The 16184-nt window shown below is 36.3% G+C and overlaps 1 protein-coding gene across 1 annotated transcript; it reads right to left on the bottom strand.

The window, feature by feature from the left end:
- Nucleotides 1-686: 686 nt before the first annotated feature.
- Nucleotides 687-12894, bottom strand: LOC148830683 (cysteinyl leukotriene receptor 2-like). Its single transcript, XM_088921962.1, has 2 exons — nucleotides 12737-12894; nucleotides 687-3002 (listed from the first exon to the last, which is right to left on the bottom strand). The coding sequence occupies exon 2, from the start codon at nucleotides 2997-2999 to the stop codon at nucleotides 2025-2027; it is 975 nt and encodes a 324-aa protein (XP_088778088.1). The 5' UTR covers nucleotides 3000-3002; nucleotides 12737-12894; the 3' UTR covers nucleotides 687-2024.
- Nucleotides 12895-16184: the final 3290 nt, after the last annotated feature.

Raw genomic sequence — 16184 nt, 5'->3', positions numbered from 1 at the left:
TTGCAGTTTAGTAGTGAAAGAAGTGGATCCCCTTACATATGAAAAATGTTCGGGGATCCTTAGGAATGAAGCATTATATAAATACAAGGGATTATGAACATGATAATGTCAGGCGTCCTCTTACCACCTGTAGCTTTCAGTCAATAGTAGTCTTCTCATTATTATTGGAAAGGTAGTATTTCTTTTGTTAAAGAATCCAAAAAAGAGGGAATTGCCAGACCCCCTAACAAATGAACAAATCCCTTTTGAGTCCAGTAAGAGGCAAAACAGTAAATAACACAGAAATGGGTTCATTGTTCATGAAAAAGCAGAAGTAGCATGCTGTCTTTTTCAAACAAAGGCTCCTATCATAGCTCATGGTAAATTCCCAAGAAATTGTAGAAATGTAAGGTAAAAAAACACACTCATATTTAAAAAGTCAAAACTGTCAGTTTAGATTATATGTAGATACAGATTTAAAGTAAGATAATGAATGAAAAGATTCCTGATAAGAGTTGGTAATGCATGTGACACATCAGAAAGAGGAAATGACAGTGTAATTAGTGCAAAACCCCCAGTCTTCATTTTTTTAGGCTTGTTTCAGCAGACACACAAAAACATTCACTTTTTTTTAGCTTTTCACAGATTGATTTCCTGGTCATGTCTATATATATTTCTGTCTTTTATTTATACTGTTGTTGTAGAGATGAAGTTTAAACAACTGAGTTTATTGCATGCAAGGAACAATAAGATCAAAGTATTGTTCGGAATATAGGTACAAAACTTCCAGTTTATATAGCAAACTTCAGTCGTTTCTGACGCAAATTGTTACCTTGGTAATGGGGGGAGGTCACCTGTGTTTGGACATTCCCAAGACCTTGACCACTTTGAATGGCGGGTTTTATCTTTCCTTAGTTAGGGAGTCTCAATCTTTCACTTGAAATCTCTTATCAGTTAACTCACATCGCTGCCATAACTCAAAAGTGCTAATACAAGCATGGAATGTCTTGTTTCACAAGAAGTCTTTGTGCAGAAAGAAACCAGTTAACCCCTTTTTCACATCTTATATCTTTCTTCACTGTAGATGGAATTCTCAAGTGAACTAAGCAGGTAATTTTTTTTGTCGTCTTTGCTGCTTTGCAGCATTTTTCTACCTTTGCATATTATCACATAGAAGGAACCAAACGGTTCAATTCTGAGAACTTATTATACAAGACCACTTGACGTCACAAATTCATATCTCCCAGCCCAGCTGCACAATATCAAGATGTGTGCTGCTTTTTGAGTTTGTCAAATGGCCCTTAAACCACAACTGAATTTATCAAAAGTGAAAGAAACTCAAGTTTTTCTCAACAGTGAACATAGTACAGATGTTATCAATGAACTTATTGTATTACACTTCTGGATTAATTGGAAACTGTGAACAATATGAGTAAATTATTATATGCGCTACAGTCCAACTACAGGGAAAGGTTGTTAGTCTAGAAAAGCAAGTTTCATTTGCAAGTTGTCACTGAATTTCTGTAACAATGCATATTTTTGCCAAAATGATCACCCATCATGCTGGGAAACATACAGTAAATTACATTTTCTCCAGTGCAAACAATCTGTGAAATAGACCTGAAGCAATTTGTTAACTGGTTATTTGTCCTTTATTATTTCATTATAAAGCGATATTGGAAAGTGCTCTGATGTGTACATATTTTTGCTGTATATACTGTACCTAATGGGTGATATTTTTGTAAGTCTCTCCAGTTCCTCATACAAAACTAGCCATGCCTTTATGATCTTGTATATACATGAAAAACCAGAAATGTCATATTTCTGGCCAGTTTATTGTGTTTCTTTGGGTAACTAGTGTTCTATTTCTATTTCGTAAACACGAAAAAAATCCCTGTTTCAACAATGTCACATGGCACAGTTAAGGAGGCCTTCCAGTTAGCTTTGCATGTTCTCTCTGTGCTCAGCTTTCCAAACAGGTTAGAGCAGCAACAGAGCACTTAAGCATAGGTGTGTGAGGATCTCACATTGAGCCCTCACTGTGGTTATTTTGGATCCAGGTCTTTCAGCTCATTTTTGTGTTTCTTCTTTCTCCACCACAGCCTGAAGTTCTCCCCCACGAAACAAAACAAGAGAGGGTCCAAACAGCTGTTGGAGGCAGCAAGGCAGAGAGTGAGGACAGCGGCTTTGCGCATTCCATTAATGTAATCACAGGACTCACAGTGGAGGCTGGCCTGCCTCTCGGCTTCCAGGAACAATGTCCTGACCACATGGTAGGGCAGGAAGCAAATCAAGAAAATGCTGATGACAATGATGACCAAGGCAGTGGACTTTCTGAAGGACTGCTTGTTCCTCTGTACATCCTTGGACTGCAGTAGGTTTTTCACCACATGGAAGTAGCAGAAAGAGATGATGGCAAAGGGGACGAAAAATCCCAGGAAAGCTACCATGTAATTCATCCCAATTAAGATCCTGATCTCTTTGGTCCCCAGTTCTAGGCATTTTGTTTTGCCTTTATAGTTCTCACTGCCAGAAGTGAGCAGCGGGATGGAGGCCAGGGCCACAAAAAGCCACACCACAATGCAGACAAGCTTGGCGCTTTTGCTGTTCTGCAGCTTGACATACTTGTAAGGCTTAACTATGGCCAGGTAGCGCATGATGCTTAGCACCATCAGGAAGTAGATGCTACAGTACATGTTGATATAGAATACATAGGATATAAGGCGGCAAGCAATATCTCCAAACACCCAGTCGGAGTCCATCATGTAGTACACCACACGGAAAGGCAGGGAGCACACCAACATCAGATCAGAGATCAGCAAGTTCATCATGTACATATTGATGGACGTCCATTTTTTACACATCCTCACAAAGACGAATAATGAAACAACATTCCCAACAAGGCCCAGGATGAAGATACCCAGGTAGGTGGCAGGGAACACATCGTGTTTGAAGTCTTCAATGGAGCAGTTGCAAAGTTCAGTTGTTTGGTTTTCTGGTTCTGCTGTAGTCAGATACATTGCCTGTATAAAGAGAGAAGAAGGGTTGGTGACCAGGGTAGGGTATCTTTAAAAACCTTTCCTAAAATTCACAATATATTGTCATATGTTTCTTGTACACTGTTTATTTGGGTACAAGAGAGAGTTGAGTATGATTCTTTAGTTTGAATAAGACGTTTAAGAGCTGCCTAAATGGAAACTTGTGAAAAAAAAACGTGATAGTAAATCTAGAGTAAATCTCTTTCAAAACATTAAACAAAATACTAAACTTCATTTTCTTCCCAAGTAAATTCATGCTAGGAAGTTCCAAGCAAGCTTACAAATACCAGGCTATGTTACAGTCACACAGACAAGTTTACTACACTAAGACAAGATTAAAGGAGATCTGCAGTTCCAATTTCTCAAACCAATTATTAAATCTCAGTTACAAAATCAATTAATTGATGGTGTAGCAGGATTTTACAAATTCTGAATTGAACACAAAATCATGAACTTGAACTAAAAGTACTGTATAGTTGTCACATTCTTGAGAGCTCACGAGAATTGTGATGTACAGCCGCTCTTCCAGCTCACTAGTCACTAGTAATGACTATTGTAATGCGATGTACAAGTGAATAAGTACAGCAGACATTTGCAGAAATGTTACTATGTGATCTGCATGCAGAGTTCACAAGTAGTATTTGCCTGCAAAACCATCTCGAAGTTGAAAATGATATTTCTGTTGGATTCAAAGAGTTGTATTTGCAAGCCTGTGTACAATATAATAGGGCTGCTTCAAGTCACCAGAAGTTTTGTTGCCTCGTTCCGAAATGCAGATAATGATGGCAACATGGAGGAGCGCATACCTGGAAATTTAATCTATTTTGTGATGTAATTTGGAAGTTTTACAAGTTACTGTGTATATTTTACTTTCCTTGTGGTATGAAATGCATTCATCAATGCTTTCTAACCCCAGAATATAAAAATAGTGTTGCAGTTCCCCTCTTTAAAACATGACTAACTTGCTACACCTTGAGTGCCAGGTAAAATACCCTAAGCCCCACCCTCCACTCCTTTTGATGTCCTAGTAATCCGCCATTTAAACCAGAGGTGAGTCAGGTTCTGTAACTTTAAAACAAAATGGTGGAACAATTAGATAAGGACTAATGTCAGGCGTCAAGACTATGGATACACCACAGGTGAGACAAACAACTAATACATAGATTAATTTTGTTTATAACAATATATGGCATTCAAAAGTTCAAGGAAATGTTTTTTTTTAGTCCAGGATGACAAGGACAACAGGTGAACAAGTAAGAGGTTTATGAAAAGCTTAACATGCATCTCCCAGCCCTTCGTTACAACAGAAAAACAGCAAAAGAGTTGTTACGACCCCAAGTGTCTAGGGGAAAAGGGGTATAACATTTAGGATAATTCTTTTGGAAGCAGGGGGGTTTTGGTGAGGGACTAAGAAGCGTGATAAGGGTAAGGAACTAGAGTGGTGCCAAAGAAAAGAAAATAACAAACAAAATGGAGCTGGCTAGGACAGTGAGGGAAAGCTAATCTGACTACAAAAGAAAACCCGAAACACACGGTCTTCGGCGTCTTCAACACCCTAGCTAACCTGCACTGACTACCCAAAACCATACAAGACAAACGGCACTCACCCGTACTAAACTAGTGTACTAATACAAAATCAACTAAGTGTGTAAGTGTACCCAACAACCTAAACTAACCTTATATACAAAAGTTCACACAAAAACACAAGTGAACCTGGAATACAAATAAGGGAAAACAAGAGTAATCAACAGGAGCAGGGTACAAAAGAACACAAAAGTTGAACATGTAACACTGGGACAAGGTAATGGCAAATCAAGGATGAACACACAAACAAACGAAGGTACAAAGAAACTAACGTAAAACCAACCAAACAACAAAGCCGAAGCTATACGAAAATACACACACACAAAGCAAAACAAACCAACAAACGAACGAAGCCGAAGCAATAACCAGAAGCGAAGCAAAGCGATAACCAAACGGGACCAAAGTCAAACGAAAGGCCTTTTCTTTCTGAAAGCCTCCATGTTATATAGTGAATAACATGTGTTCTGATTGGCTGAGGGCTGATTGATGCTGATGTCATACTGAGAGTGTGGTGTAATGGTGGGCCAATGGGGAAGGGAGAACAATCAAGGGTCAGCAGTGTGGAACATAGAAAAAACACACACAGAACACACACTGGGACGTAACAAGTTTGTTTGGACTTGTTGGCTTATAATATAATGAAAATTTGAACTTCGGAAGTTTGAAAAGCATTTATTATTTTTCATCATCATTATAAATACCATTTGTGACACTTACAGATTTGCGTTGTAATTTGATTTTCCCACAATTCACATTTAATATGCCTGTCCTTTTTATTTTGTATCAGCTTGGGGTTTTATGTTACCTTATGCATTATTGTCTCAGATTGTAGTGTTTGAATGTTGAAAATCTTTCTACAACTAAAAAAATGCTGATTACAGGACTGCAATAGCAGTATAGGCTGGATGCAGAAGTTCAGGTGGGTAGCTGCGTCAGGCTGCAAAGGAACAAGTAATAGGTTTATTTCAAAAAAGAAGAAAGAGAACACAACGTTTCGGCCGTGGAGCCACGGCTGAAATGTTGTGTTCTCTTTCTTCTTTTTTTTCAGCATGGAATAAACCTATTACTTGTTCCTAGGCTGGATGCATATGACTTTATGATTTTTGTTTAATTGTCAGTGACAATGTCAACAAGGTAACATCTGCCTGACTACTTTTATTCTGAAGACATTTGAATTGTTGCTCATTGCTGATATTGTAGTCGTTAAACTTCATTGATTGAATGCTTTGTTCGATGTATGTAATAATAATCCCTTATTCAACTTGATATGTCTGTTGAAAACCAATTCTCATTTAAAATGAAGGGCTGGACAAGAGACCTTACTATAGTTGCAATAAAAATACAACGATAATATAAAGGAAAGAGAAATCAATAAAATAGCAGAAATAACAGAACATGGCGATGGAAGTGTCAGAAACAATATATTAAATCATAAAATGAAAATATCCTCAAATATAAGAGTGGATAGTTACTCTAGGGAATTTTCCAATTATTGCAGCTGCAAAGTAAAATGACTTGTGCCTAAAGATGGTAATTATTCCAGGAAGGTTTAATCTGATAAAGACTACTTCTTGTTAAATAGCACAGAAAAGTGCAATATATTTTGAAGGCAGGAAGGTGTTTTCCCCTTACAAGATATGTAAATTAACCTCATTAAAGTATTTGTATGCTGTGCAGAATGAGCCAATCAAAGAGGAGATATCACTATGATGAGTTCAATTTGCAGCACAAGTGACAAATCTTTTAGTAGAATGTTATAAAACAAGGATAGTTGTCCCTGTTCCGTAAGAACCACAATAACAGAGATTTCATAGGTCATCCTTAAATTTTCTGCCTGTGAAGTACACATGAGTTTTTATCAGATTTGTAAGGTGATTAGTTCAATTAAGTGAGGAATGTTCTACTATGGTCCTTAGATGCTACAGGGTGTTGATATATTAATTTCGGAAGATCTCTAAATTACTTTAATCATTTCCTTCAGCAGTCAAAATGAACTTGTCCCAGGTGTTCGGGAATTGACTTAAAGGAACTTGCTGGATTGTTTCTCTCTCTGGGTTCAGGTTTGGTCACTCTTGACATAAAACACCAATTTTCCCCAAGAAGACAACAGATTATTTTGTAAACAACCTTATGTAATGACCATAGTCCAACACTGGGAATATGGACATTAGCACTAGGGTATTCCTAGAGGAACATCTAAAGTAAGATTTTTCTTGATATCTGTTTGATAGCAGTTTACAAAATTTTGGTCTCTTTTGTGGGAATACAGGAAACCCTAGTGACATATGAATTTGCTTTTATCTTGACTTAAGGGTGGAAGAGATGGACTTTTGGGAGTTTTAGGACATTTTTAAACAGTCTGTTGAGTTTGGTGATAATTCTGCTCACAAATCCCAAAGGAGAGGTTTCTGTTAGATGTGTGTTTTTGGAATGAATGGGAAAGAAATACACGAAATACTGCCAAACTTTAAACTACATTGGTCAGTCCAAACTAGAGAAAAGGTTTTTATATTATTTATACTGTTCATGTTAGGGTGTTCAGTGATTGAATGTCAATTTTAATTTACCTTTCTCGAACTGGAACGCTCGTGATATTTGTCTTGTCTAAAGTTATTTTTTTCTTGCAGTGAATTTGACTAGAATTATCAAAACTTTAACACTACTTTAACTTTAACCTTAACTTGAGAAAGCTCCAAATAGTTGAATAACTCTCAAGTGGAAGGCTGAAGTATTTAGGGAAATGGATGGATGGATTGAGAACTTCAAAACATACAGTAAACACAGAGTACTGCTGACAAAATAAATTGCAAACTTAAGGTGTGATCAATAAAATAAAAATATGTGCAATTTATATGTGCCAATAATTATATATGGATATGGAGATAATGTTAATGACCACTTATACTGTAGGTAGATTTACTATAGCAGTCAAGAACAAAAAAATAAGTAGAATGAACGCCACACAAAAAGCACCTTTCATACTAAAACTTTTAATTATGAGGTACTTTAACATTTTCAGAAGGAAGTGCTGATACTTCTCTTTGATTTCTTTATCAGTGTGTTCATTGGCGTTAGAATGAAAATACTTTGTTGGTGTTAAAAATGGAAATACTGTTTTTAAAAGGATCTGTAAAATTCATTTAGGAATAGTTCCTTAATGTTAAGAAAGCAGGCAAATAAAGTGGACAGCACACCTGTTTTGACTCTGGCAGTGACAAGTTCAGCTGACTGAAATAATTTGTGATATTCTCGGATATTATATTGTGCATTCTGTTTTGGTGTTTAAACATTTCTATAGCATGTATGCCTTTTAACATTCTGTGTTTAAAAACTGTATATTTTAAGTCTTTGTTCTTTGTTTCGGTCTTGGCATTTATAGAAACACAGGAGGTTGGCCATGGCTGTGCTTAGGATTATAAAAAGACCTTACAAAGTATAATGGAACAGGAAATTGGTAAATCTGAATGAATTGTATTGAGGTATTCTGATTCTTTTCTTAGCACTAACCTTAGATTGCTCCATAGATTGTATCTAGGTACATAGTAAGGTCTTCTGAACCCAAAAACGTCACAACGAGTAGAACAGGGCCTGATTGAAGATCCACATTGACAGAGAAGTTGACTTTTTTCCTTGACTCATATTGTTGTTTTCTACGGCCTGTTTTATAGGTGTTGGACAAAAAAATACAGGGGGGAATTTTATGAAGAATCAGTCTACTTTGACGCAACAAATTCAGGTGTTCATCCCGTTACAGTGTGAAGGTTAAATCCCTGGTTTCTGGGGGGATGGGGGGATGCAGTAATGATACAACGTTCACCAGCCCCCACCAACAACAATGCCAAATAATTGGTCATGATTTGTCCACTAGCAGTGAAAGTCTAAGAAGTATTTAAAAGATCAAGAATCACAATAATGTGAAGACTTGAACAAAACATATTTTCATCAATAGAGATAAAATAAAGGCCTAAATTGCCCTTAGAGTTACTGTACTTGATCCACAACAACCACAGCTCTTTTTAACACCTCAGTTATCCACAGACATAATGTAGAGATTGAATTTGATTTTTTTGTAGGAGTCATCACCCCTTCTATGGCTGTTTGCACAGGACTTAAGAGTTTGAGGACAGGGGGACATACAGCTTTTAAAAGACAGGAAAAGTTCATGTTGCTTTTGAGGAATGTATCTTCAGGGGAAAAAAATAATAGAAACTTTAGAAATATTTCTAGAAGGAAGGTATAATATATTAACATTCAAAAGCAGATATGAGAATATTCTAAGTATAGTAGAGTTGCAAAAACTTTTTATGCTGACAGAAAATAACACATGAACAGCACAACATTTTGCTATGTACTTGAAGTAAATAACAGTATTTGTTAATACAGTCAAACTAAGAAAACTCTATTCACATATAACCTTGCACCCAAATTGATTTAGTTCACATTCTTTCAAGCTGAGAATGGAAGGAAAATAAATGATTTATCCAACCAAATGATCATTAATTTAAAAAATAAGCAAAACAATACACCGGTGTATCTATCTGGAAATGTCACATTTAGGCATTATATTACAACAGCATTTTCAATTTAATGTAAAAAAAAAACCAAAACATCTATTGAGTTGTGAATCACTGACATGCACTGAAAAATGAGAACTCCAGATAGAGTTGAATGTTTGCCAGGTTCGTGGAATTGTGCCAGGTTCTCAAGAGGAAGATGTTGAGAGAAGGTATTTTGATTAAGTAGAGGGGGTGAATATGCTTTAAGGTCAACAAAACCTCAGACTAATAGGTTGCTCTTCCTTGGATGGATTCCACAGCACCAATATCATTTTTTGTAACATAGTCCATGACTAAAATAGTTCATAGTATTCTAAATGAGGACTTTTAACATAACATCCCTTGATTTAACTTCTACTATTATGACAATACATCCTTTTTATTGTCTGGTCTGTTTAATTACTTCCCCTCATCATTTCCTTAAATCTATCTACCTTATGTTAATTGTGCTTCAACATACTGTAAATACCTGCATCATTTTACACGAGTAGCCTATTCAAGCGTAGCATTTCCCACTTTGTATTTATAGCTAATGGCTTTGCTGCCTGCCTGTTATGCTCCCAGTCTTGAATTGTATCTATTTTTATTTCATTTGCTGCGGTACAGTTTTTGCTAATCATCCTATTTTGGTATCATCTGAAAACCTAACCAACTAGTTTACAAACTATACCAAAGTCTTGATCATTGTTTTGAACTAGGAAGAGCAGTGGTCTTATGATAATCCCTGTAGTACTCCATTATTTATATCATCCCAGTTTTAGCATTCACCTTTTATCTGTACTCTTTGTTTTCTATTAATCAATCAATTTTCAACCCCCTCACGTTTCTCAGAATGCCTCCCATCTGTAATTTGAACATGTTTTTTTGAGGAAAGTTATCAAAAACCTTCTGAAAATCAGAATTAAAATAAACGAACTATATCGCATGTCTAGTGTATTTTCATTCTTACTGTTGCTTGTTCAAAGAACTGCAACTAGTTATTAAAGCACGACTTACCTTTTCTAAATTCATGTTGTCCGTCCTCTAAAATCGTATTTGCGTATATCTGATCTTCTAGTTCTCATTTGTGTTTCCAAAACCTTACAGTACATGTAACAGAATTCAGAATTATTGGTATAATTGGTTCAGTTTTGTCACCTTTTTATGGGAACTTGCTTATGCATGACATCTCTTATTTCCTTAAATTCAGTTAGCAGGATACACTGAAGATTTATTTATCTAGAGTTCTTCTATTACCCTAAACACTTTTCTCTTCTCTGCTTATACTAATTAATACAGATGTTTGTTCTTCTGCTGCTAGAGGCACATTATTAACTTCCTTAATGAATACCTATGTAAAATACACATTATAGCCACTTCCCTCTCATTGTTTAGAAGTTTAGAAGTTATTGTCCTATATACATTTTACATCTGCTGCTTTACTAATGCTGTTGTAGTACTGACAGATCTTTTTATCATTTATTTTAGACTGAATTGCTATATTCGTTTTAGTCACTTTATTGTCATCTGCTAGAATTGGCCAGAATATACATTATACATTGCCCAATCACAATGCATACAATCCACTTTTGTTACTATCAGTACTCTTTAATTTTAAGAGATTTATGTAATCCAGAACGTGAACTGAATCATAGACTAGAGCTATCTAGACGGACCCTGTGTGTAAAGAATTTGTAATAATGAGTAATTCCTTGCATTTGTATAACATCATAGCAAACAGGGGCATTCGGATACACTAAACCACAAGGCATTTAAGAGTAAAGAACGTAATATAAGTTTAACAGTCATTATAGGAGAACAAGCCTCAAGGATTTTTTTTGTGAATCTTGTAACCCCAAATTTAGAGGGCCACTTTAAGTGAACAACATATTGCTGTTTTTTTATTTTATATAATAAATAAATAAACAAATCACAGCTTTGTTTATTAGCAACGGGAGGTTGCTTCAGGACTGCAATAACTTCAGATTTTCCAAGTTGATATGTTTATTCATTCCGGCAGTTGATGCCAATATGTGATCGTTGTACGTCTTTAACTCTACATTCTGATACTAGTTTTCTGTGATTGTTTATAATGTGCTCCTTATTGTATACTGAAATGTCCTGGACAAAATAACATGATTGATAACAAAATAACATCTACTGATTGTATCAATCGTCTTTTTATCAACCCCCTTCGAGTAATGAAAACTAATCATGTAACTGTCAGTTTTGGGAAATTGCTAGAAATATCTAGTTCTGAGACCTGAGAGTGATTTCCCTTCATATTGTGTAAGAAGGCTTTTTTGATTTGCTATACTTACCTGAAGTGACAAAAAAAAGTAATCATATAACATAAAAGTCACGTTAAGCACATTTTAAGGCTGAAAGAGAACAGCACAGCACTTTCACAAACTATAAGGGCAGAGTTTTTCTTACGAAAAACTAATCTCTTTCATTGAGAGGTTGTGGTAGGAATGGCAAAGAAAGACAGAAATCTGACATACAGTAAGTAATAAAGACATAAGTAACTGTTACAAAAAAACAAGACGTGAAGATAAGCAAAGCAAGAACATCTGCTTTGGAAATTCCTTCTGTGGTATATTGAGAGAGAACACACCACTTGCTGTGACAACAGATTTTGACACAGTTCTTCAATCTGAGAATGTGATTACAGTAATATAGTTTGTCTAACAAATGCAAAGTTATTGCCCTTATTTTTTATTATTGTTTAGCCTGGTACATTTATATGGTACATTTAGCATGGTTGTGCTCTGAAATATACAATAAGTTAACTAGTTTTCACTGCACTTTCCTTAATTCTTACTACACTTTAGGTGTGCTTTGTTAGTTATAGCACAGTACTCATGCTGGATCAGCTGTGGCAAATTAGCTACGGCAAATCATAATATTATCATTGCCTTCGTGTTACAACATATTGGAAGGTAAAAAAAACAATCTGCACATTTGGCATATTAGTATGAAAGATGAAATATCAAGGAATATCATGGAGCATTTGCTGACAGTGATGTTTAAGAACCTGTGCCACACTACATAACCACAAGCACTCTTTGAGAAGAATGCACCCACAAATTTGATCATATATCCCAAACACATGGCAAATGCTGTTAAAAACCAGAAACCACTGTTTCATACTTTTTATTACTGACAGTTATAAGACAAATCTTTGATTCACTTTTACTGTAAGTTATAAACAAATGTTCATTTATGGCAGCTGATAATTTAAAAAAAATCTTGCTTGCATAATTTGATCTACTCTTGCTTACCAACAGTATTTTACCTCAGTGATATTACCTTTCCTTCAGGTTTTATGGTAAACAGTTGCACAAGTTGACATTTTAATACAGGGGTAGTTAATTTCAGTCCTTCAAGTCTGGAGTCCTAGTTTTCATTCCAACGTTATATTTACTACCTAATTGAACACATTATTTGGTAAGAATTTAAATCTTGTTTTTTATTAGCTGTTCAGTTGCTAAACATAAATATCTCTAAACCCAGGAAGACTCTAGACAGAGAACTGGAATTAACACCCTCTGCTTTAAGTGATTCTATTATTAAAAAAAACTAAATGCATTAACATACCGTTGTCGTTTCTGTTATTTCTTCCAAAACGTGTACTTCTGTTTCTTGCTTCAAGATGAGCTGATATTTCCAGAAGCTTTTCTCCTTTGGTTTTGAAAGAAACAAGTTCTTTTTTTCTTAGTCTGCAGCTTAGTGGGGAGTGACACGGTTTTAAATATATCAAACTTTCTAACTCAGAGGCATGTTAAGGGGGAGGATCTCTTATATGACATGCAAAGCCCTGCCTCTTATATTTGCCATTTGAGGACACATTTGTTTGAAAGGCCAGACAAGTTCTTTGCTTATGTGGTTTATCTAGATTTATAATACTGTGCATTATGTAGCTACTGACGTAGAAAGACTGACGTGGTCCTGAGCAGTAGAAACAGTTAAATGTGTTTTACAGCTTTCAGTTCTCAAAAAATATAATCAGGAACCAGTAATCTGGCAAACAGTGAGTGATAAAGAGGAAAGGCAAACATGTAAAAATATTAATAGGAGGTATTTTAGAGTGAATACAATATATGAATAAATAACATACAGAGTACCAAAAAGCAGAAAATTGAAAGAAAATGATCTAATCGTATGACAATGCACAGTAAATCACTAAAATGGCTTTTTTGGGATTTTCAGAGGGAAGGTAGCACAAGGGAATGTGCTGCCTCCAAGCATTCAGATCACGGATTTGATTATCCACTGCAGTGCCTTCTGTATGGAGTCTGCATGTTCTCAGTGTGTTCTAAATTCTAAATGGGTCTAAATTGTCCCTGTATCTGTGCGCACTGTGATGCAATGACTTGGCCTCCAGGGTGCAGCTGGCAGCCTGTACTCTGAGTTTCCTTGACCCTTTCCAAAAAACAAGCAGCTTATTGGAAGAACAGATGGTGGATTTTCAGCAGAAAACAAACATTCACAGCCCAATATCCCTGACAATGGTAGGTGATTCAGGGCTGCAATAGTTATAATTGTTCAGAATTATATATTGGCACTTGCTAGCAGTTGATATAATTTTAATATTATCATACTGATAACATTCAGAACTACAAGCAAAGCTAGACAGCATGCTGTTATGCTCTAAGGGGAGGGTGTGCCAGCTGACTGTATTTGTCCTAATCCATTATCCTTCCATACATTTTCTGTTTCATCCAATTTAGGGTTGTGGGGGCACCGGAGCCTATCCCGGCAAGCGAGGGGCTCAAGAGGGGATACACCCTCAATGCAACGCCAGTCACAGGACACACACAGACACAAGCATGCATACACTCACACCAGGGCCCATTTTCCCAGATGCCAATGAATCTACACAGTATACTGTAGGCAGACTGCAGCAGAAAACTGGGCAAAAACATCTGTGGAAATTAACACAAATTCCACCCAGAGAATATACAAACTCCACACAGATAGCACCCCAGGCCCAGAACTGAACCCAGAACCCCAACACTTCAAAGCAGTAATACTAACCACTGTGCCACTGTACAACCTGCACAACAGATAATTATACTCTTTCCTTGATTTATACAGGATAATCTGTATAATTTGACAGTCACAGGATAATTTTTAACAAGCAACATTAAAGACCCAGCTACAAAGGTTTTTTTTTGGCCAGGGTTTATAACCATACCTCACAGTTTACATTGCTAACAGTGTTGTCAAAGGGAGTATTAATGAGAAGTTATTGGTCTTCTGACTTTTGGTAACAATTTCTGAAGTGGCTTTTGTATCCTTTATAAGAGGAGCATGATATAGAATAGTGTGTTACTTTTCAGTGCTGTGTCAGGTAAGCAAAGCCTACCTGTTATGGTGGTACATGTGACAATTCTACTGTGGTTCATCTCGTTTCTTCCATTTCATTAGAAGGCCATTGATTGCAAGTATTTGTTATTCTGTAATTGAAATTCTTCAATTACAGAAATGCTGCCTTTGTGTTGCTTCTGACCATCACTGCCAAATACTAAAAGCTTTAAACCAAAGGAGCATAGTTATAGCCCCTTATACTGTACACTTGATTATATAATCAGAGATTATAACTCTCTGTTTAGGTTTAATGGGAAATCAATTGGTGAATCATAATGGTAGATTCAGGTACAACAACAGATATAACACTGATTGTTCTGTAGCTACAAACAAGAATGTTTAACAGTAAGCTGGATCTGGTTACGTCATAAAACAAATTGAGGAAATGGAACATACTGTTTCAAACACATTTTCCATCTTTGCAAATACATTAATGTCAATTGCCATTAAAGGAATCCTAATTAGTTTTATGTGTTGAGCGATAAGCTATGCTATCTGTATAATTGCTTACATTGCACAATATTGCTCATTCATCTCTTTCTCCTTTGTTTTGCACAAATGTGTGCACCACAGTTTAAAATAATGTTTCCTTTGTTTTACCTTCGTTGATGACACATCTTTTGCAATTGGAGTGTCCAGCTCTGGTATTTGAGGGCTTGTATGTGTGCTGTTTTATTATATTCCAAATAATCGCTTAAATCAACTCATTAACCTTAAATGGACCAATTGGACCAATAATTGGACCAATCTCTGCTTTTTAGGTGCTGCGGCTTTGAGGAGACATGTAGAAAACCAACAGACACAGCAAGACCCCAAGACCAAAATGTGACTATCCTTTGTTAAATCAATTCTGTAAACAACTTCAAGGTTTCAAATACAGTAAGACATGAGCAATATATTTTTTTCATGGGAACTACTGTGTGACATCATCTAATCTGTAGTAGGTGTAGGTAGTACGTGAGAGAAAACATCTTTGTCTAGTGCCCAGGAGCTCTGTCAGAGACTGCCAGCTGACCCTGCTGCTACTAGTTCCACTTGTGGCTGATAGCTGCTCATTGCAACACTCACTCCTCTGTACCTTGATGTCTGCCAAAATTGGTTATTTTCCCAATTAAAGTGCTCAAACTTTTTAAAGTTTTAATCTTTAGATCTTTGTTAAATACTGCAAACAGTACAATGGCTGAACAGTGTAGTGAAACAGGAAATGCATATGTGCAAAAAGCTTGACAAGTTGGAATTTCAATTGTTATTTACCCAAAGGGGTGTACCTAATTGTTAATGATTTTTTTTGCCAAACTAAATTTTGCAAACTAGATGAAAACATGCATTGACTAACAAAAATGGGCCTTTTCCAGCACATCTCATAAAATGAAAGTATTTACAATAATGCCTTCAGGTGATCTGAAGGCATTATCCAGAATGCATTTTAATGTCCTTCTCCAGAGAAACACACCAAGGCAGGGTACATACTGTACCAGTCCATCACAGAGCAGACACAGATTCAGAATGCTCACACCAAACCAGAGCACCCAGAGGAAACACACACACAAACACACTGAGAACATACAAACTCCCCAAAGATAGTGTCCCAGGTCTGGATTTGAACCCAGAGCTCTAGCACTACATGGCAAGAATGTCAACCACTGGACCACTGTGCTGCCCATGTCTGCTCATA

Source organism: Atractosteus spatula, chromosome 7, assembly GCF_055471065.1.
Source record: "Atractosteus spatula isolate fAtrSpa1 chromosome 7, fAtrSpa1.hap1, whole genome shotgun sequence".
NCBI classification, from domain to species: domain Eukaryota; kingdom Metazoa; phylum Chordata; class Actinopteri; order Semionotiformes; family Lepisosteidae; genus Atractosteus; species Atractosteus spatula.
The sequence above is the reverse complement of the archived record's forward strand: the minus strand, read 5'-3'. Positions and strand labels throughout refer to the sequence as shown.